At 45.2% G+C, this 21,856-nt stretch overlaps 2 protein-coding genes across 7 annotated transcripts; one reads left to right on the forward strand and one right to left on the reverse strand.

The window, feature by feature from the left end:
* Nucleotides 1–1,404: 1,404 nt before the first annotated feature.
* LOC120301375 (S100P binding protein) lies at nt 1,405–11,500 on the reverse strand. 6 transcript variants are annotated; one of them, XM_039328539.1, is made up of 5 exons: nt 11,433–11,500; nt 8,285–9,143; nt 5,377–5,486; nt 4,406–4,487; nt 1,405–2,956 (listed from the first exon to the last, which is right to left on the reverse strand). In XM_039328539.1, exons 1-5 carry the CDS (start codon nt 11,440–11,442, stop codon nt 2,824–2,826), a joined length of 1,194 nt encoding a protein of 397 aa, XP_039184473.1. In that variant the 5' UTR covers nt 11,443–11,500; the 3' UTR covers nt 1,405–2,823. The 6 variants fall into 6 exon arrangements, 3 of the variants coding, with proteins under 3 accessions (XP_039184473.1, XP_039184463.1, XP_039184494.1); XM_039328529.1 differs by lacking the exon at nt 11,433–11,500 and adding an exon at nt 9,309–11,166; XM_039328560.1 differs by lacking the exon at nt 11,433–11,500 and adding an exon at nt 9,309–11,152 and having other exon boundaries at nt 9,059–9,143.
* On the forward strand, nt 11,483–21,831 carry YARS1 (tyrosyl-tRNA synthetase 1). The gene is made up of 14 exons (XM_039328465.1): nt 11,483–11,608; nt 11,802–11,903; nt 12,541–12,687; nt 13,133–13,308; nt 13,720–13,849; nt 14,344–14,424; nt 15,202–15,294; nt 16,235–16,370; nt 17,338–17,423; nt 18,541–18,676; nt 19,436–19,533; nt 19,640–19,833; nt 19,932–20,073; nt 20,718–21,831. The coding sequence occupies exons 2-14, from the start codon at nt 11,847–11,849 to the stop codon at nt 20,826–20,828; spliced, it is 1,587 nt and encodes a 528-aa protein (XP_039184399.1). The 5' UTR covers nt 11,483–11,608; nt 11,802–11,846; the 3' UTR covers nt 20,829–21,831.
* Nucleotides 21,832–21,856: the final 25 nt, after the last annotated feature.

Consider the following 21,856-nt stretch of genomic DNA (forward strand, 5'->3'; position numbering starts at 1 on the left):
TCCTGTAATTGCACATTTCAAGAACGGAGCTGTACATGCTATTAGAGAACGACAACCAGGGATAAACAATGCTGGCCCAAAGCAACTCCTACGCTTCAGAGGGGACTTTCAAGCTATGAAAACCAGCCCCCGGACTCCCTGGGGCAACCGATTTCAAGAAACAGGAATGCATTCTGAGCACACAATGGTAAAGGAAGAGCTACACATTACACAAGTGGGAGGGAAGTTTCGGAGGGACAGAGCAAAATACGAGAGGGATTTGCAGCCAGCCTCTGCGTTATTTAAGAAAGCTCTGTGCCAAACCACACAAAATGAGTTTTTATAAGGACAGTGGATAAGACATTTAGCTCACAACAAAAATACTCCCACAAAATGGGGGTATTTCTCCTCCCTCAGAATACTTCCAACAAAAAATTGATACACAAAATTGGTAAAATGATTTCACAAGTGAGAAACCAAATATTTCAGCCTTGAGTGATTTTCCAATTAAGCATAATATAAACAAAATCCCACATTAAAATTGTTCTGCTTATGCAAATATAAAACAAGAATGGTGCTTGAATAACAGAACAGAACAAAGTTGGAAGGGACCTTGGAGGTCTTCTAGTCCAACCCCCTGCCCAAGCAGGAGACTACACCAGAGGTCTCCAACCTTTCTTGGCTGGCCGACTGGAGGGAATGGGAGGGGGAACCATTTTATGCACATGCACACACACACACACACACACACACACACACACGAACAGGGCCGCAAGCATGTGTGACATAAATGGGGAGGTGCTAACGTCCCGGTGTGACACTTGCACTGCCGTTTTTGCCACATGGGCGCTAGCATCGCCCTGTTTTTGCCACACGGTGCCCCATTTGCGTAGCAGCAGCAGTGCTGGTGTGAGTGGGAGTGTGCGCACTGTTCAGCCTGTTCTGCAGCCTGGTGGCCAGCAGGCCATGGCCCAGTAGTGGACTTCAGCCTACAGATTGGGGACCCCTGCCTATACCATTCCGGACAAATGGCTGCCCAGTGTCTTCTTTAAAACCTCCAGTGACAGAGCACCCACAACTTCTAGAGGCAAGCGGTTCCACTGGGTTAATTGTTCTGTCAGGAAATTTCTCCTTAGTTCTAGAGGTTGCTTCTCTCCTTGATTAGTTTCTATCCATTGCTTGGAAACTCCATTGCTTGGCTCACATAGTACCCTAGCAGCAACATCTACGAACAGGACTATTTTCAAATTTCAGCTAGTTAGTCATTGATGCTCAGTTGGACAAAGAGACCCTATTTAAGTTCCTGCTTCGAAAGGGCAGATCCACAGGTTCTTGATGGGCAAACTGTACTTAGAACAACCATGGAGAGAACATGAATACAACACACTGCACCATAATGATGTTGCCTGGTTTACAAATTAGAGATTTGTGTAAAACTAAACAATTCTAATTTATTTATGTCAGTGTGATATGTGAACCCAGTCATTATGTGATTCTGTTTTGGCATTCAAACATCAAACCCTAGCTGTGCTTAACTTATAATTAGAACACTTATTATTTCCCATAGTTGATGCCACATTGATTGTAGTACACTGTTTCATGCATTTTTTTCAAGTTGATGCTTATCCACAAAGGATTAAAACATCCACTATCTAAACAGGAGAGGAGAAATCTGTGGGAAATGATATATGTAACCCTGGCCAAACAACAACCTTTGTTTACAAAGAGTTCCAACATTAGCAAGACAATAATAAAAACAATTAAAAGCATGCCATCCTTTAATACAATCAATTACTACAATTTTCTTACTCATCTGCAGTCTCCAACTGGTTTGTACTTCTCTTCTATCTTATGTTTTAAGCCACATGTTAAGTTTTAGTATCTGAAGTGGGAAAGCCCTGCTCTCTTGCAGTTCAGTTGTATCTTCCAGCAAATTCTTTTAATAAGTCCAGTAGAAAAGAAAGGGTCTCTCCTATGAGAGGGATAATGTTTAATGGAAAGTCCCATGGAAATGTCTATCTCTCCAACTGAAGCTATGAATACGAACCTTCAGTGGACGTTGCATATTCAGGGACTGAATGAAAAGTAATGCCATCAAAAGTTGCCAACAGGTGGCAGCATTGATGCATTAGATTAGAAGCTCTGAATGTTCTGTAGCAGGGGTGATAAACTAGTATCACTTGCAATAGCTGGCTTTTGTTATTAGAGGGATGATGACTTAAGAAAAAGCTTCTACATTTTAAGCAGTCCTCTAAAGCCTATGATGCCGGATGATCCCCTACACCAGGGATAGGCTCGTGGGCTCCCAGAATTCCAGGAGTTGAAGTCCACGAGTCATAAAAGAGCCAAGGTTCCCTACCCCTGCCCTACACATATGAGCATTTCAAGAAGGGGTGAATAATTTGAATGTGTGAATGGACTCCATTAAAAGTTCTGTATCTGAAGGAACATGAGATGTTTGGTATTATTGTTCTTCATTGTCGAAGTGTAACAAAGTCAGAGCGCCTAGAATTTCCATCAAATTTTAAAAACGGAGAAGATAAACAATTAATCTGGACCTAGTCAAGCAGTAAGCATAGAAGGGGAAAAAGGAGAATAGGTCCCAGAATTTTAAAAGAAACATTTATAACATATTCAAGGTGCAATATCAAACAAAATAGTAAAAATACAACATTTCTAAAATATTCAGCCGTGAAAAATGTTCAAGACAAAACAAACAAGTATTTGTAATAAAAGCAAATACATTAAACTGGCCTTCATGTTAATAGTAACACATACACACATTAAACAACTTGAACTTCTGGTACCTAAACATTTAAAGAACAACTCGGAATAAAAGGTCCTCTAGCTGAGGGTTGGGCTGCGCTCAAAGCGGTCAGGAAGGCCATCAAACCGGCCAAAGTTGCGCCTGCTGCGCTCCACCCACTGGCTGAGACTGAACCTCTGAGTTTGGCTGTGACTCCGTTTCCTGTAGTTCCTAGGTAGGGAAGGCATTTTACAAAAAAAAAAAAAAAAAAAGGAAGAAAAAACGTCAGTGCAAAACTTGGGAGACAAAAGAGCAGCGACCCAACCCTGAAGACAGTTTCCTCTCCCTTTTTCTTGGGGAAGCTTTCCACACGAATACCGGGAGCCCCGCCCTCCCTTTTCAGCCTGGGACACCATAAACAGAGCAAGGAAACTACAGACCGGATCCTCTTTCTGTTGCCCCTTCCTAGCCTGCCTTCTCTTCGTTTTTAGGCCTAAGGCCGCCCACCTCCTCTTCCCTGACTTTATCCAGTCCCATCTCAAAAACCGAAGCCTCCATGCCACAGCCATTGTCAAACCAACAGGGGAACATTCCTCAAGAACATGGTATTATTTTTTTTATTAGAAGAGTTAACAAACTTTTAACAAAATCAACACCGCCACGTTGATCAGAATTCAAAGCACTATCAGAAAATCAAAGCTAGGATTTGGGGGAAAGGGGAGTTTTTAATTCCTTTGCATTACAAAGGCTTCCTTTGCCCTTTTGAGTCTTCATGAGTTGACAGAACTGGTGCTCGACTTATGACCGGTCATTTAGTGACCATACAAAGTTACAACAGGCCCTCCCCAAAAGGCATTTACAACCTGGTCACTTGGCAATAAGCCCACGTTTTAGGGCCGTTTGCATGTGGCTGCAATTTACAAAGTTTTGGCTGAAAACCGGTCTTTGCTTCTGATTTTCAGCAAAAACACCACAAAGCAAACAATGAATTTGTTTAATGATTGCCACATTTACTTAACAATCACCGCAAAAAAGTCGTAAAATCAGGTCGGTCGTGTGGGAAACCTGCTTTACAACTGTCGTGACTTACAACTGTAATGGGCAGCTCCATTACAGTCATAAGTCAAGGACTACTTGTCCCGTAGTTCAGCTCTCGGCAGGCAAAGAGAGGAATGTTCAGGCAAGTCAGATTCTGCTGCTTGTTTCTAAAGGTGTTTAGCTAGCAAGTCGAGGAACTGCTCCCCTCCCCTCCATTTTTTTCAGATAAAAAGACTATGCTTAGAGTGAAATAGATGTTTCAAGACATTACCTTTCTAAAATAATGACTTTTATAAATTATAAAAATACTCTTTTCTTTTTCAGTTGTATAATTTTATCCCCAATTTCTCTTTTATTCAATTATTGTTCACCTCGGGGAAATAAATGCTCAAAAAATGCTCAAAATTTGTATCTAATTCATATGCATCCATAAATCTCCGTTATTCAACCATAGTGTGGTCTTTATCGTCCAAATATCAGTACATGTAAGTAAGGATATTTTGCCAACCTGATAGATAATAAATTCTAGTTCCTCAAAGTTGAAATAATTATTCCTGTTTTTACATGCTACGAGATCAGCAAAGCTGCTTCCCAAGAAAAGGTTGCCCCTGAATTCTGCCTGTCCTCTCAGAGGCATCCTACCTTACGGTCAAGTCTGTTGGGTGGTCGTAACTGGATTCCGATGCGACTGTGTCAACCAGGATGTGCAACTCATGGACTGGGTCTGAAATTCAGCAGAGCAGAAGATGAATCAAAACATGACAGTTAGGAGGGAGATTTTGCTAACACTTTGGAATCTATTTTTCGCTAACCAAAGAAAGGAAGAGACAACCCTTACTTTAAGTTGAATAACAGCGTACGCTAAAAGAAGAGCCAGCGGTTTGGGGGATTGCATTTGCTCAGGACCAAGAAAATTCAAAGTGCTGTTTGATTAAAAATACAATAAAGGAGAGATTCTTAAAATCATTTTTTCCCCCAATTTGTCCTCCAACCTGCAGTCCAACACTATTTAAGCTTTATCAGTCCAACATTTTCTAAGCTACCATTTTTCACCAACTAGTTAGACCAAAACAATTAGCCTAACAGGATACTTTAAGAAAAGGTCAAATCCTCTAGTCATAGAAAAAGAATCTCAAATCAACATCTCAGACAACTAGCAATAGACTGTAGAGCTATGGTGGCGCAGCGGTGGTCGGAATGCAGCCATAGCAGGCTAACTCACTGCTCACTGCCAGTTCGGTCCTGACGGGCTCAAGGTTGACTCAGCTTTCCATCCTTCCGAGGTCAGTAAAATGAGGACTGTTGCTTACTTTACATTTCAATGTATGTTGCAAGTTAATTCATTTATAAAGCTAGGCGTATTCTGGGAATTTTTATAAGCAAAATTCCTTCTGGAACTCTTATTAGATAAAAATTGCCACACAAACCTCCATGTCACCTGACCCCCATCTCTAGCCTGGATAAAATGGAAGCAAGCAAGGAAGTCTTTTCTGGAACAAATCCAATTCCTCCCAGTGGAAAGGGTAGCCAGGAACCCGGGAATGTGCTAGCCTCCACTTTGACCTTAGTGATGTTTCTGCCACCCACAACTCCCCTTTTACCTTCGCACTTACCGATGAGAGACGGGACAGAGCTAGCATGGCTAAGCACGGCATTGACGTATCTCGCTTTTCTTGACTCAAGGTCTGCTTCTTGAATTAATATCCGTTTAGGCTTTACAGGACTAGAAGAGGAGGGGAAAAAAATAACTATATGCAAGTTGTACCACAAATGATCTTCTAGGAAAGATCAAATTACTAGCAAAGTTTTGAAAATTAAAGCAAGACATAATTGCACAGAGGTTGTTCCTGCTACTTTCAGATAACCCAAAGTAAAAAGGTTTTACTTCCAAATTTTTAAAATTCGTTTTCATAAATGAACTGTCTCACAAGATTAAACATCTTTCTAAATAACAGACAATGGGGTGAATGTCTGCTCCATTTTCAGTCAAGAGTTCAATTTTAACATTTGCTCCCAGTGTAACTTGTCAACAAACTATAAAATGGGGAAAGGAAAAATGCCAGTATATCACCTGCTCAATGAAGAAAGGAAAATGTTAACAGGTAATAAAGAAAAGCTGTAGCAATGCTTTGTTCAGGCTTCTCCCACACAAATTCTGTGTTCCACCATGAAATTGTGAAGCATCAGGATTAAAGCTCAGGCTTGGCAGAAACATGGTCAGGGAAATGTATCTTTACTTGAATTTAAAACTCCAGGATCACAGGAACGGCATTCCCGGATACTGACTGAAATAGTTTTTTTAAAAAAATGCTGCCAAATTCCAAAAGGACACAGGATGTGGTACAAAAAAATGAAAATGAACTAACAGTAATAAAGAAATAAAAAAATCTTTAAAACAGTCTAAGTACACTGTATTTTTTTTACGAAATAAGTCCCTTTTTCTGCCAGCTTCCCCAAAAGGTCAGTGGGGGAGAACCAACAGGGAAGGTGGCCGGCTGCCAAAAGACTTCCCTTCCACCTCAAAAGAAGGCTGGGATCTTTGGGATCCGACCTTTCTCTCTCCAGCCCAGCCCAGGAGTTCCCTTTCTCTGGCAGGCACCTCGTTTCAGCTCCATCTACTGAACAATCAGTATGTTTACTTAAGAACCGTAAGAGGGAGAACCGGGATTGCAGTCATTGAGAAAAGTGGTCTCGTGGGTGTCTTGCTTAACCACCCCTTCGCTAAACAACTGTGATTCCAGTCCCAATTGTGGTTATAAGTTGAGGACTTCCTGTATTTGTCTCGCCAAATGCTTTGTTAATTACTGGAAGTCAACATGGATTTTCAAGAACAAATCTTGTCAAACTATTCTTAATTCATCTTTTGAATGGATAATTGCCTTGATTGTAGAATGCTGAGTAATTTATCCCGACTTCAGCAACATATAAGTGATAAAAATACATCATGAGATTCTGATGATTCAGTTAGTTAAAAATAGGTAACATGGCATGCCATTTCATTCACCATCATCATTTTAGCCATTGTCCATCCACTGCAGGATGAAGGCCTGCATGTTTCCAATCGAGACGGTCCTAAGCTTTCTTTCGCCAGTTGGGCCCGCAATACTTGCTGATCTTGTCAATCCATCTCGTTTTAGGTCTCTTTCACGGACACTTTTAATCAAGTGGGATCCATTCTGTGACTGCCTTGGTCCACCTGCCCTCTTGGTTCTTCTTGCTATGTGAGCAGCCCATTTCCATTTCCATTCTTTTTCTCCCTTGGGGGCATCTTATACTTTCGTTTGTTCTCTAATCCATGTGTGTCTTTCTATCTTGTTTTGTGATGCCGAGCATGCTTCTTGCTATGGCTCTTTGCGCCACTCGTAGCTTTTGTATCGATTGTGAGGTTAGTGTCCATGTTTCACCGACGTATGTTAGAGCGGGTAGCACACACTGATCGAAAACTTTTCTCTACAGGTATAGGGGGAGGTTGGTCTACGCTTAGCTAGCCGAATGCCTGCCAATCACATTTAACACGCCGTTCAATTTCCTTTATTGTATCACCTTCCGTTGAGATCCATTGGCCAAGGAATATGTAGCGGTCTACTACGTCTAATTCTTCTCAGAGGACACAGGAAGACACTTTAAGCCAGGTGTGTCCGACCCCTGGCCCACATGAGGCCCTGGACAGCTAGTAATACGCCTCCACAAGATCGTAAACTTTTATCATCGTTATGTGATTAATATACATTAACTATATATTTTATACACAGCTCAAGAGAATTCCTCTTCATTCAATGCAGCTCAGGCACGCCAAAGGGTACACACCCAGGTTCTAAGCCCTGCTTTCCAGCTAGGGGAGATGGAGCTACCTCCTTCTATTCGCTTCCATTTCTGGTGACAGAGAACAGCCTGGCCCCTGACCTAAGCAGATATCTACAGCAACATCAATGGCCAACCAGGCATGCTTTCATACCATCCACAATTTGTAAAAAATAACAATCAGCGCTATGAGTAGCTACCACTGCCTAGCATCAGACATATGAAAGTTATCTTGAATAGCTTAATATTGGTTTTGAGGAAGTACAAGCTTTTAGCCCTCTGCAGGATGAAGACTGTCAACTGTTAAAAAAATCTTGTGTCGTATTTCAAACAGGAAAAATTCTTATATCCATGGAAAAGAAAAACTGGGATTTGGGGGAGTAGGGGAGGGGAGAGGAAAATAAGGAAAATAAAATGTAAAAGAAAACCAAAACATGTTAACGGCTTCCAAATCATCAACCTGGACATAGAATCTTTCTTCCATAGTAAAAGTTTTAGTGCTCACTACCATCTAGTGGGAAGCAAAGGGATAACACAACCCCATCATACGTCACACATACAAGGCCCTCAAATGCATTTCCAGATTCTGAAGAGTAATCAACTCAATCCATAACTTGTACAAAGCAGGGAAAAACAAATACATTCCAAACTCTGTGGGAATTGAGAAAGCATGCCTAACAGCATATCATTGGAAGAAGGGGAAGGGGGAGGTATTCTGACCTATTGGTTATTTTAACATCAGGAACTTCCACACAATCGTTTCTTTGGCCATTGACATGAGTGGACACTGCATGCAAGTCAACAGTATCTAATTCTTTTTCAGGCAGTGGGTTGCTTGTATTCTCGCCTCTGAGCTGCTTGTGACTTAGGGAAGTCTGTCTCTCTGAGGACCGTCCACCCACCGCACCAAATGATTCATGTTCAGCCACTAGTTGGCTTCCTATTGGCAAAACACTTGTCACTGTCTTTATTGCTTCATTATCTATTTTTCCAAACAGACCTCTCTCCAGATTCAAAGAAGCTGTTACGTCTGAATCAGCTTCTGGAATCCTAAGACCATTGTAATTTGCATCAAACTCTGCTCGATTTTGAGAGCTCTTATTCAAATATTTCTCCAAATCATTCGGGAAAACAGCCCCCTCACTTGAGCTGGCTGAAGAAGCGGTCTGAGGAAGAGGTTTTGTGCTTTCAACCTCATCCAGAGCCCTCAGAGGCTGTGCAGGTTCAGGACAAGCTAAAAGGCTACCCCTCTTCACATCCTCACAGCTATTTACTTCAACTGCTACAAAACATGGGGGGGGTTCCAGATCCTCTGCTATGAGCTCATCCTCAGCTTCACGAGAGAGTCCGGTGGGAGAATCTGGCATGTCCTCATCAGAACGAGCCAGGATGGCGTCATCCAAGTCATTATCCAAGCATCCACCGCTGCTCAGGAAAGAGCCTGGAGAAGCTGCTCTTCCACTGCTGAGGGAATGTGCCTGAGAGGATGAGCACCTGCAGGTCATACAGCGTTGTCTCTTTGTGTCTGCTGCGCCCCCTTCTTCACACTCCTCTTCTAAATGCCTCTTGCTCCCAGAACCTAAAGCGTTAGAGAAAGCAACTTTAAGAAACTACTACAGCAGACAATGCGGCTTTTCTGACCACTGTATTTTAAGGATCCCACCCTCCACTCTCCAGGTTAAAGACTAAGGAAGGATAACCTTATAACTGAAGCCCTGTTTCAATCAAAGTGGTCTCTGATTACCTGCAATCTCAGTTTTGAGAAAGTTCAAGCATGGCTTTCCTCCTCCTCTCCTGAGATTGCACATCCTTGGAAGGAGGCTTCATTATGCAAATTAAAAGTCAAGCCACCGGCTTGTTGTGTGACTAGAGTAACAAGCTAGCCTCACTGAGCTGCAGACTTCCAATAGACTTCATTTTAATAGGTAGCCTGAACAAATTTACTACAGGGACTGGAGGTCATTTCCTCAAGGCTTCACCTGCACGTCAGATTCTGCTGATGAAAGTCTATATATGAGAGGAAGTTAAACAATACCAAGATTTAGGAAAACAGAAGAAAACAAAGCAGCCCACTGTGACAAAAAGATCAAGTTGTAAGGGTAAGAAAACTGCTACTTTAACAGTATCTCAGTACTTTCTGTATTTTTTAAAAGAAGTGTAACACTTTGTTACACTTTAAAGGAGTAGTGTAGTGTTTGGTGTAGTTGTTAAAGTTAGAAACCAGATGTAGTGGTTACGTTTTAGTGGTGTAGTGGTTAAGGATAGAAATCAGGAGCATCTGAGTTCCAGTCGTACTTTAGCCACAAAGCCAGCTGGGTGACTTTGGGACAGCCATTCCTCATGGCCCTAGGAAGGAGGCAATGGTGAACCACTTCTGAAAAAATCTGGTTAAGAAAACTGCAGTCATGTCCAGGCAGTCACTAGGAGTCAAAATTAATTCAAAGGTATAAATAAGCTTAAAAAATAAAATTGTATTTTTAAGTCTTTTTCAAAGAGGAAATATTTTTAAATGATTTATTGGTATTAGTAAAATTTAATGCCATATGGGTATTTTAAAGGCTGTATTGGTACAGTATGCTAACCATGTTTAATCTTTCTTTAATCTGTTGTAACTTCAAACGGTCACTAAATGAATTATTGTAAATCAAGGACTAACCATAATGCGATCCATATAATAGGAAAAGTATTCTCAGCAACAAAGTCCTAATTTTCCCAGCCAAAGGGAAGATACAGTATTTCTATTTCACAGTGACTTATTTACACCAAAAATTTTCAAAACCAACATTCAATAAACAAGTGTTTATGCCAATTAATTTATGCTTCTAACAATACACTACACTTTCAGGGTCTACTTGGAAAGTTAAGATACTGTGAATTGTCGTTGGGAAGTTAGCTAATAATAAAATGGCAGCCACAGTGGATGTAGTTAATGAAAACATCTCTGCATGCCAAAAAGCAGGTGACCCTGACCACGGGATGCTGTCTACACCTTAGACCTTTGCTTCTGGTCTACTTTCAAAAATACTGCCACTATCTTCTAGGAGCGCCCAGGGGATATGCCAAAGACATTTGTCGTGGTATTAGAAACTAGAAATTTTGAATGAATTCCTATTTAATCTTTGGAGACTAGTATCTCTCTATTGCTTCCTGTCCATTCAGCAGTGGGCTATTTTAAATTTTACTGACCTTTTTAAAGTTAGTACGTTTATGACTTTTCTAATCATAGGAGAACAAATGCTAGACATAAACTTTTAAAAGTAAAGACATCTATTAAAAAAACTAGGTGAGGCGAATTTATACTGAGGATAGTTCCACTTTAAGGAGAACTTGATCTCTTGGGTCATGGGAGAAGATCCAGACCAACGGTCTCCACATCTCTCTTGCCAAGAACCTAAAGCTCTGAAAAAAAATCTGGAAAAATGCATTTTGTTTGATATTTAAAAGGCAGGCACAGTAATGTTCGAGTAAATGGATTTATTCTGAGTTTGTTCGTATAAATCCCCATTTATTTTTTTTTTACCCAGATGGGTACACTACAAAACCGGTTTAAAAGGGCAGCGAGAAGCCCTCCTTGTTCCAGCCCGTTTCTCCTCCAGCCTCCCCGCTTCTCTGGGGGCGGCTGGGCCCCAAATCGGAAAAATGCCCCCCCCCCGCTTTCTCTTCCGGACCCCCGTCTACCGAAGTGCCCTCCCGCCGTCTGCGATGCCCTCCTCCGGCCACAGCCCCATCCCAGACGCCCCCCCCCCAGGCTAGGGGGCCGCAGGAAAGTGCCCCCCGAGTTCAACCCCCTCAGCCAGCCCCACGAAGCCCTCCCGGCCGAGAGCCGCCTACCATGCCGCCGTCTCTGCTCCCCCCCCCCAGCACTCACCCGCCGCCATCTTCGCGGGAACGGCGCCGGCCCCGCCTCCCGCCCCGCCCCTCCGATCGGCCTTTCGGTGCTCGTCGGAAGCGGGCCCAGGCCGGGGAGCGGAGCGCCGAGCGGCGGCTGATGCAACGCGTGGGGGGCGCCGGCCGGGAGACAGCTGGGAGACCGGCGCGCGAGAGGTTCGCTTCTTTCCGTCCCCGCCAGGCCTCCCGTGTCTGCCCTGCCGAAGGCTGGCCGGAGGGAGGGAGGGAGGCGGCCTGCAAGAGCCTCGGTGGGCCATGCCTGCCTGATCTCCCCGCTTGATCCTGGGGGCGAGGGCGGGCGTTGCGCTGGGGCGGCGCCGGCAATAACGGGCTTTTCGTCGGGTTGCAGACTAGGGAGGCCGCCGAGTGAGTCAGCATCTGGCGGGGAGTCGCCATGGGGGAAGATCTGACCGCCCAGGAGAGGCTTCACCTGATCACCCGGAACTTGCAGGTACTTGGCTGGGGGTGGTGGTGAAGAAGGGGCGGTGGGATTCAAGGGGACAGGAAGAAATTGGCCCTTAAACTGGACAACCCTAAGCACCCTGGCCCGGGAGAAGCTAAAGTCATTATTCAAAGAACTGGTTGTAAGTCACATTTTTCAGTGCTTATAACCGCAATTGAGACCAGATTTTCTGTTGTTAAGTATGACTTTTTGGGCATGATTGTTAAGCAAATCACTGCAGTTGTTAAGTGACTCATGCGCTCTTAACTGAATCCGGCTTTCCCCGTTGCTTGCTGGATGACGGCTGGGAAGGTCAGAAACGCCCATTGCCTGACCCCAGGATACTGCAACTGTCATAAATACATGCTGGATGCCAAGCAACCAGATTTTGATCAGTTGTAAGCGTGAAGACTGATTGCAGGTCACATTTTTCAGTGCTGCTGTAACTTTGGTTACTAAATAAATGGTTGTAAGTCGAGGACTACTTGTACAAATCAGTATTTTAACAGTGCATTAGTTATTTCTTGTGCGAGTCTGGTGTTTTGTGGATGCTGGCCTTGGGAAGAGTTCTGCTGCAGTCAAGGCATTTAATCTTGACTTTCGGTAAATTCCAGCAGATACACTAAACAATCCTATGTGTTTGCAGGAGGTTCTTGGAGAGGACAAATTGAAAGCCATCCTGAAAGAACGGGAGCTGAAGATTTACTGGGGGACAGCCACCACGGGCAAGCCTCACATCGCCTACTTCGTGCCCATGTCCAAGATTGCAGACTTCCTCAAGGCTGGCTGTGAGGTTGAGCCAACTCTGCCTTTGCTTTGGATCCTTAGGGGGGAGTCATACTGCTGTCTCCATATGGGTCTGGAGGGCCTGTGGAATATTGGAGACCTCTGGAGAGGGAGACATGCAAAGCTGGCTGGGGAATTCTGGGAGTTGAAGTCCACCTGCTTAAAAGCTGCCAAAACAGTGCCCAGAGTGGGGGGGAACTAAGCTCGCCGTCTTCGCCTACTTTGGGGCTGGTTCAAGAAGTGAACAGGATGCCTCGCAGTTGTGCGGCTCTCTTCAAATGCTCTCCTCCCCCAGTCAGGTTGCCTTTTTATTCTGGTTTGGCTCTAAGGGTAGGGGGATTTTCTGACTTCCCAGACTCGCCCTCACACCAGGGCAAGGGAAGCGACATCGCCTCCTCTTGCCTCACCCAAAGGACAGCAGCCCATATCTCTCCCCCCCCCCCGTCTCTCAGGTGACCGTTCTGTTCGCTGATCTGCATGCCTACCTAGACAATATGAAGGCTCCGTGGGAACTTCTGGAATTGCGTACCCAGTATTACGAGGGGGTCATTAAGGCGATGCTGGAGAGCATTGGGGTGCCCCTGGAGAAGCTTCGGTTTGTCCGAGGGACCGACTTCCAGCTCAGCAAGTAAGTTGGGCAGGCCGAAGCTGCCCTCTTCCTGCCAGGAGAAGTCCTGGGGGAGATAGAATCTGATGCCAAAGGCAGATTATAGAGGGAATTATAGAGGCTTAAGAGATACAGACGTGGGATAAATAAATATACATAACGGTTAATGGAAATCTTTCCTGCTTCCAAGGAGGATTGCTGTTGCTCTAGATCAGGGGTCCCCAACCTGTGAGCCACGGCCCACTACCGGGCCATGGCCTGCTGGCCACCGGGTTTCGGGGCAGGCTGGCCAATGTGCACATGTTTGTGCATGCACACACCCCCAGTCGCGCTAGCGCCACCACCATTATGCAAAAGAGGCGCCATGTGGTGAAAACGGCTCCATGTCACCGTTTGTATCTTTGTATCATGGCTTGCATTCTGTCTGCCTAGGGAATACACCCTGGATGTCTATCGACTGTCCTCTGTTGTCACGCAGCATGATGCCAAGAAAGCTGGCGCAGAAGTGGTGAAACAAGTGGAACACCCCCTCCTCAGTGGTCTTCTCTACCCTGGGCTGCAGGTAGAGTAACATTCGAGGACCCACCACAGGTCATGGAAGAGAGAAAGGGACATCTGTATGTTTAGCCAACTGTTTACCTTTTTAAAAAACACAATCTGAGTTCATGGTATGTGTGCAGGGCCCAGCACTTGTAGAGTGATAAGAATAGCGCAAACACCCTGGTTTTAAGTCTATTGGAAGTGATTCAGCCTTGGGCTTCCCCAGTCTCGGTATTTGAGGAGCAGCACACCTTTCTGAGGCATATGTGTGAATTCATTTCCAAGCTGAGCTTCATTTGCAAATGTTCCGTAGACTAAATAACAGCAGGCTGCATAAAAACTAGAATGGCAGTTGTGGTTGACCAAAGGAAATGGCCAGCCTACTTGTTTCTTCATGGCCAGCTTCTGGAGCTCGTTGCCTCTCAGCTGTGGCCCTTGCACATGTCTGGTGAAGACAACATGGGGAGCACTCTCTTAAAGTTCCTAAGGAGTCCTTTTTTCTTGCTCTTGCTGCAGGCACTGGATGAAGAGTACCTGAAAGTTGACGCACAGTTTGGAGGAGTGGATCAGAGAAAAATTTTCACCTTTGCAGAAAAGGTGAGCGCAGAGGCTGCCCCTTCTCCAATATGCTGGCCAAAATTCTGTTGCCTTTGGTTATAATAATAATAATAGTAAAGTTGGAAGGGATGTTGGAGGTCATCTAGTCCAACCCCCTGCTCAGGCAGGAAACCCTACACCATTTCGGACAAATGGCTGTCCAGCCTCTTCTTAAAAACTTCCAGTGTTGGAGCATTTACTGCTTCTGGAGGCAGGCTGTTCCACTGGTTAATTCTCACTGTCAGGAAGTTTCTCCTAGTTCTAGGTTGCTTCTCTCCTTGATTACTTGTAACCTGGTGTCCCATGGCTAGACCAAGATATTTTCCAGGAGCTCTCACCTGCCAGCATAACTTCCTGGGATGTTCTCCCTGCCTAGAGGCTTCAGTCTGGAAGGGGCATTCTGGAAGGGGCATTCTTTTGGCAATTTCTCTCCAGGTGTGGGGAAAGCCCTGGCTGAAGGGGAGGGAGTCTCTCTACGGAGAGGAAAGGGACAATCCAGCTTCGTCTGTTCAGGAGAAGGAACCTCTGAGCCCGGCTTAGGTCTACATCTGCCGTTGTTCAAGGGAAGGCAGAGTCTTGTGATATTGTTGTGATCAACCATAAAATAGCTGCTGGGGCCGATCCACAAGCAGTGCTGGTTGCTTGGCCTGTGACACCACTTCAGCCCCCTTCTTGGAGGAGCGGCGTGTGTCTCTTCATCCACTAAGCCACCTCTCTTCCTCTCAGCCTCCTGAATTGTTTGTGTGTGACCTGTGTGTGTTTCTCGCTCTGCTGTAGTACCTCCCGTCCCTGGGCTACACCAAACGCATCCATCTGATGAACCCCATGGTGCCTGGATTGACGGGAACCAAGATGAGCTCTTCGGAAGAGGTGGGTCCCCAACAGCCCAGGCCGGCCGGCGAGAGAGAGCTGTCCTGGGCTGGCCCTTTCAGTGGTTTTCAGAGGTGCTCCTAGAACGGGTAATTAATCAAACTGAGCATAAAGGAAGGGGGTTCATAAATCAGATAAAATTAGATGAGTATATTGAAGAAACAAAATGAGGGGGGGGAATAGAATACTTGAAAAAATGAAGAAGAAACCGATATCCCAAACCATGTTTCATCAAAGCAGTGAGATGATTTTGCCAACCTCAAATGAACAGCCTCAAAGCAAAATTAGCCTGTTGACATGAATACATTTGATGGATTCTTACACAGCAGTGGAATCCACCTGATTCAGTGGCTGCTTTTTAAATCCATTGTATCTGATGGTACCCAAAATGTGGCACGAACACTACCTTGGTCAGTGGCAGGAACAGGCCTGCAGGTATCTTAGACGGTGGTTGCCCAGGAGATGCCCCAGCCATCGCGAATGCATTCATCGTCCTACCAGCGGAACCTGCAGGGAGAGGCTTGGGATTCCAGCTGATTGTTCACACGCTCGCTCAGTGCAAATGTAACCAAAGAGAAAAGGTTGGGGAGTGATGTTCAAGGATTCAATCAATATCAAGGGGTAGATAATATACCTGTGATATTAACTCTGATCCGGGGTTTCTCAACTGTAGCAACTTTAAAATGAGTGGACCCACTCCCAGAATTCCCCAGCCAGCATGCATTCATGCTGGGGAACCATTCATGGTGGCTGGGGAATTCTGTGAGTTAAATATCCATCCATCCATCTTAAAGTTGCCAAGGTTGGGAAACAATGCTGTAATTGATTAATATAAATACACCCTATTGAAATCCTATTATAGTTCCTCTTTATTTAAAAAACTTCAAATTGTGCCTAAAGAGTAATATTGGACCATCTTCTCTTTTTCTCCCCTTTTTAGGAGTCTAAGATTGATCTTTTGGACCGAAAAGAGGATGTGAAAAAGAAGCTTAAGAAGGCTTTTTGCGAGCCAGGAAATGTGGAGAACAACGGGGTCTTGTCCTTTGTCAAGCACGTGCTCTTCCCCCTCAGATCAGGTGAGGGGCAGAGGGCTCAGCGCTGGCCTTGCTAGGGGGGAGAAGCAGGAGGAGAAATATGGCCAGGAGAACAGGGAGCACAGAGACTGGTTTCCTCCTACCCAAATCTCATGTCTTTCCACCAGCCGAAAAAGGAATCCTAAGCAGCGGGAAATACGGAAGGATGTGCCTGACAGCATTCCAGGATCCTGAAGCGCGGGGGGGGGAGGGGAGGGGAGTCTCTTTACAGCGGCAAAAGAAGTCATTGGTGGCCCAAGCAAGGGATCTCTGGGAGAGACCATCTGCCATGTCGCTAATTCAGTCAAAATCTACCTTCTTATAATTTTGGCTTTTAAAGCATTTCTTGCTGTGGGAATTACAGAAGTGAAGTACCAACAGGAGAGAATATTTGCTGTTCAGGGCTGATCTGTGGGGTCCTTGGTGCTGTCTGAGCTTGGTGGTGTTCTTGCAGAATTCATGATCGAGCTAGTGCTGATGACGTTACCTGGTTTGGGTAATGAAATGTCTGCAAGAAAACAAACTCAGAGAGCACCAAGGACTCCACAGAAAGGTGGGGCTTCTTGCTCCTCTACCCGATGGTGCTTCAGGAAATGCTGCTCCATTCTCCTTGTAGCTCCTCTGTCCAGGCCAAACAGGTTCTTCTTCCACATCAATATTATTTCCTGTCCCATTGTCTGTCTTGGTTCCTTTTGTGATTTATCTACCATCTTCAGCCTGGATTGGTCCCAGTTCTCCAGCTGAAATTTGGCCTAGCTCCCAGGGCTCTGAAATGAACTTTGCATGCTTTGGGCCTGGGTGAAAAACCTGTTTGGCCTGAAGTCAGGTGGGCATTAAGTGACATCGTTATAGGTGGTTGTGATGCCCAGCATCATCCTACCCAAAAGAATTTTTGAGGATGCTGGTATTAAATGTGGGCCTATGTATGTGACTGACCTCTTGTTTAACAGACATCTTCACTTTTCTGTAGAGTTCGTGATCCTTAGAGATGAGAAGTGGGGAGGAAATAAAACTTACACAAGCTATGGGGATCTTGAGAAGGACTTTGCTGAGCAGGTAATAAATGGGATTTTGATTTTGCAAACTCTGGTTTCCTCCCCTGTATTCAGGCAGAGAATTTGTGGTAATTTCCTAGCTGTACTTTACTTTCAGATGTTTGGAGAAAAACTTTCTGTCATTCTGCATACTTACTAGAGCTGGTCCCAGAGTCACGGAGAGTCACATACTTTATATATTAAAAATACACGCAAGTCAGATTAATGCAAAGGCAAATGTTTTTTTATAGCTTTCATCAGATTGATGTAGAACAACAAAGGGCCAGTTTGCATATAATAAATTGAAATGGTTTAGAATTCTACCTTATTGGAAACAAGCGGGTAATTTGTACATATTGCTCAATATCTCTCACTAAATAAATCAGGATGAATGCGATTTATTCAGCTGTAAATCACCCCGTTTGTTCAAAACGGGAAGCAAATTGACTAGACAAAATTGTTAAGCACAGGGCAAGTCCCCTTCATTTTCCAATTTCCTATTATAAAGGGTGTGAGAAAGATTGAAACTCTGGAAGCTGTTTTTGGACTCATAAAACAGTTCAGTGTGTGTGGGGGGGTGTCCAGTAATCAAGGATATCTGTTGAATTAGAGTTGGGGGTCTTGCAGATCACCACATAAATGACATTATGCAAACAATTTACAGCCAAAAAAAATTGGACTGCTGCACACAAAGCCCATTGCATCCAGTTTTTATAAGTTCTCTGTCAATATTACTAAGTTGTAATAGAGGTAATTCTTGCTTAATAACTGGTCAATTAGCAACCATTCAGAGTTTCAACGGATCTCCCCAGAGCTATTTGCAACTAGATTTCAAAGTTCAGATTCCCCCCCCCCCCGCCCAAAATCATATGCTTGCATTTTAGGTTTTTGGTAACCAGCTTGTATTTATGACCATTTGTAGTGTCCCATGGTCATAAGACTGTGATTTTTGATGGGCTTTGCCAGTTTTCAATGTTTGCTTCCAGTTTCCTGCAAAAATGCCCATTGTGGAAAACAGGTCTGTTTAACCCCAGCTGTGTTTGCTTAATGATCACCACAAAAATAGCTTGTAAAATTCCAGCTTCAGTTATGTTGATAAGTTAAGAACTGTCTGGCTTCTGCTTTGATCTTGTGACCAGGTTGTCCATCCGGGAGACTTGAAAAACTCCATCGAGGTGGCCTTGAACAAACTCCTGGATCCCATCAGAGAGAAGTTCAGCAGCTCACAAATGAAGAAGCTGGCCAGCCGTGCATATCCTGAGGCCTCCACAGCAAGTAAGGCCCACAAGAATTGAGGCGGGGGGGGGCTCCATCTGGGCTGGGCTGCCACATGCCTAGTGGGCGAGATGCAAGCTGAAGTTGGGGCTTAGAGCCCCCCCCCAGACCTCTCACCTTTCTCTGTTTTTCTTTGCATTCTCCATTTCTGCTTTGTGCCATTCCCCCTCCCCCCCACACACATGGCCTGCTCATCTGCAGTGTAGAGTCCTCAGTGAGAAAGGGCATAGGAATCAGGCAGCAATAATAAGATGTATTCCATAGCTTTATTTGAAACCAACACCAAAAGCAAAAATAAAAGCATACCAACCATACCAAGGAAAAGCAACTGAGAATGATACATAAAAATAATTTGCATTTATCCTTAATCTTTGGTCTTGTTATGTTCTTTATTGTGTTCATTTTTCAGACAAAGGTGTCCTTCCCTGATCCAAAGAAAGATGTGCTTACAGTTTTGCAATAATAAACCTAGTGGCAACAGGAATTGAGTCCATTTATATATTGTATCAGTGTATAGGTGTTGGGAATAATGTACATTACAATGTACCAACAGCAGGATTCATTGTAGAAAATTATTCAGTGGGTTTCCCCCTTTTTTTCCAAAGCTTTTGATCAAAGGAACATTTCTACCAAAGATGGTAAGATGTGCCAGTTTAGGGAGGCCAGGCTGGTTTGGCTCAACACATCAAAGTCTACTGTTGCCTTTTGAAATTCCAGCTCTCTAATAAAACCTTTATTTTCTCTGCTGTTTACTTGCAGAATCTGCCGTAAAGGGCTCCACAAAGAACTCCGACTCCGAAGAAGTCATCCCGTCCCGAGTGGATCTCCGGGTTGGCAGAGTGCTCAGTGTGGAAAAGGTGAGGTGCTTTTGGTGCCACCCTTTGTGGGTGCCGTTAAAGTTAGGCCTGTCACACTGGAGGCGCTTTCTGCTGGTCACTGATGTTCCCGTTCTGATACCTACAGCATCCTGATGCCGATACGCTGTACGTGGAGAAGATTGACCTGGGGGAGGCCCAACCTCGTACAGTGGTCAGTGGTCTGGTGGAGTTTGTGCCCAAGGAAGAGCTCCAGGACAGGCTGGTGGTGCTGGTCTGCAATATGAAGCCCCAGAAGATGCGAGGAGTGGAGTCCCAGGCCATGCTGCTCTGCGCTTTCAGGTTAGCAAAGGAAGTGGGGCAGGGGCTGAGGTGCTGGAAGCGCCTTTCACGTTGCGCTCACGTTCTCCCATGGATGCCTTCTTTCTCCATCGCCTCAGTTCTGGAGATCCCTGCCGAGTGGAGCCCTTGGACCCCCCAGCAGGCTCCTGTCCTGGAGAACGAGTGTTTGTAGAAGGCTTTGAGAATGGCCAACCGGATGATGAGCTGAAGCCCAAGAAGAAAGTATTTGAGAAGCTGCAGGTAAGTAGAGAAGCTCCGTCTTGGTGCAGGTTTGCACAGAGGCTTAAGTGGCATCCAACTTGGGGGGTTGGCAACCCAAACAGCTCCCCTCGCCCAGGTGTGTGGGCATCCTAAGAGTGGCCGGAGCAGCCTTTGCAGAAGGGCTCAGGAGCAGCTGGAAGAGCTGGGGCTGTTGCATGAGGCTGCCTGTGGCAAATCGGCGCTAACACATGTCCCATGGAAGAGCAGTCTGCCAAACCCTTTGAAGCATCCCAGCCTCTTATGTGGCCCATTAATTCTTTGCTCTCTCCAGAGAGGAAGAAGGAAGTGTAAGGGATGGAGGTACTTAACGGCATTATTTCTAGTTCTGGAAAAAGAACTGTGAGCTTGGATTTCTTGATCCATTTTTGATGGATGTTCAATGGCAGCTTCAAAATAATTAGGTTATTTATTGGATATAACAACAGTGCTAGAGAGCAGCAAGGACTAGCCTGTGGGTGCTTGGGTGTGTGTTGCCTAGGGACTGTGCTGTTGTGTTGGCTCTTTTATTTCGGAGCCCACTGACTTGGTAAAAGAGCCCTGGCAGCCCTGGACCTTTTGAGCAAACGTGCTTAGGAACAGTCTTTGACGTTGAGTCTGGCACTACCTCCTTTTTTTCTCCTCAGGCTGACCTCCAGATTTCTGAGAACTTTGTGGCCCAGTGGAAGGGGAAGAATCTCACGACTGCTCTGGGGAGCCTGACGTGCAAATCTCTGAAAGGGGGCAGCATCCGCTAGAGCCCCAGCCTGCCCCTCTCCTGCGCCCACCCCCCCATGTTCTGCCCACCTCTCCTCCTCCTCCTCCTCCTCCGTGCTTCCATCAGTGATCTTTGTGCAGCTGCACCTGACCCAGGAAATCATGAACCAGCCGGTGAGGAAGGAAAACTGCTTCCAGCAGTGACAGGGCCCTGGATTTCCTTCTCTCCCAACGTGTCCGAGGTCTGTCTGTGTTGCAGGAGAAAGAGGCAGTTGCTTCCTTTCACTGGCTGGTGAAGGTGACAAAAGCTGCTTCTTGTGAAACTTCATCCTGGGAGAATGAGATCCCCCCCTTCAGACTAATCTTCCCTCTGCGGGGAGTTGCTTCCCACCGATGGCCACAGCAGCCTTCCATCCAGCTGACGGGGCGGTCTCGCTTCTTGTCCTCTGCTGCTTCCGTTGAGTTCGGATCCGGGCTAGAGAAGAAGAGCTCCCTCGGAGGAGCAGACCCATAAGCTCCGTCATGAAATATCGTCATGTTTGTCTCAAAATGCAGTGCCCCCTTTTCAGACGAACTGATTGTGCATCGGCTAATTCTGTAAATCAGGTTGCCAAACCTGGACACCCCTGCTGTAAATGATGCATCGTATTCCAGAGATAAAAGCTTGATTTGGTTTCTGGGCAAAAGATGTAAAAGGGTTTTGTCTAGAGTGCTTGCACAAACCATATTAAGAAAATAATTTTGTTAGGCCACGCAAAATGAACTCCAGAAAGAAGCTGCAGGTGGTTTGCAGAAACAGGCAGACCAAAGGCCTGAACATTTGGGACCCGGCACCTCACAAAGCACTGGGGGTATTTAAGGCATTTGAATATGCAGGAAGTCCCAACTTGCGACCCTAATAGAGCCTGCCCATTTGTAAACCACGATGGTTGTAAAGCAGGTTATCACCCTGTTACTTTTTTTTTTGCAACAAAAGTTGTTTCAACAAAAACAACTTAATTGCAGTCGCTTAATTGTGGGGCACAATAAATGGCCACAAATGCAGGCTAGTTGCCAAGTATCTGAAATG

The sequence above is a fragment of the Crotalus tigris genome, unplaced genomic scaffold (genome assembly GCF_016545835.1).
Source record: "Crotalus tigris isolate CLP2741 ecotype Arizona unplaced genomic scaffold, ASM1654583v1 scf7180000017614.5298720, whole genome shotgun sequence".
Taxonomy (NCBI): domain Eukaryota; kingdom Metazoa; phylum Chordata; class Lepidosauria; order Squamata; family Viperidae; genus Crotalus; species Crotalus tigris.

Coding starts and splice junctions, on each gene's coding strand:
- LOC120301375 (XM_039328529.1), bottom strand. CDS start 9,372: ATGTGCAATCTCAGGAGAGGAGGAGGAAAGCCATGCTTGAACTTTCTC. Junction 5,487..8,284: donor GATGTTAAAATAACCAATAG/GTCAGAATACCT, acceptor CTCCTCTTCTAG/TCCTGTAAAGCCTAAACGGA. Junction 2,957..4,405: donor CCAACAGACTTGACCGTAAG/GTAGGATGCCTC, acceptor TTCCCTACCTAG/GAACTACAGGAAACGGAGTC.
- YARS1 (XM_039328465.1), top strand. CDS start 11,847: ATGGGGGAAGATCTGACCGCCCAGGAGAGGCTTCACCTGATCACCCGG. Junction 14,425..15,201: donor TTTTCACCTTTGCAGAAAAG/GTGAGCGCAGAG, acceptor GCTCTGCTGTAG/TACCTCCCGTCCCTGGGCTA. Junction 16,371..17,337: donor GCTCTTCCCCCTCAGATCAG/GTGAGGGGCAGA, acceptor ACTTTTCTGTAG/AGTTCGTGATCCTTAGAGAT.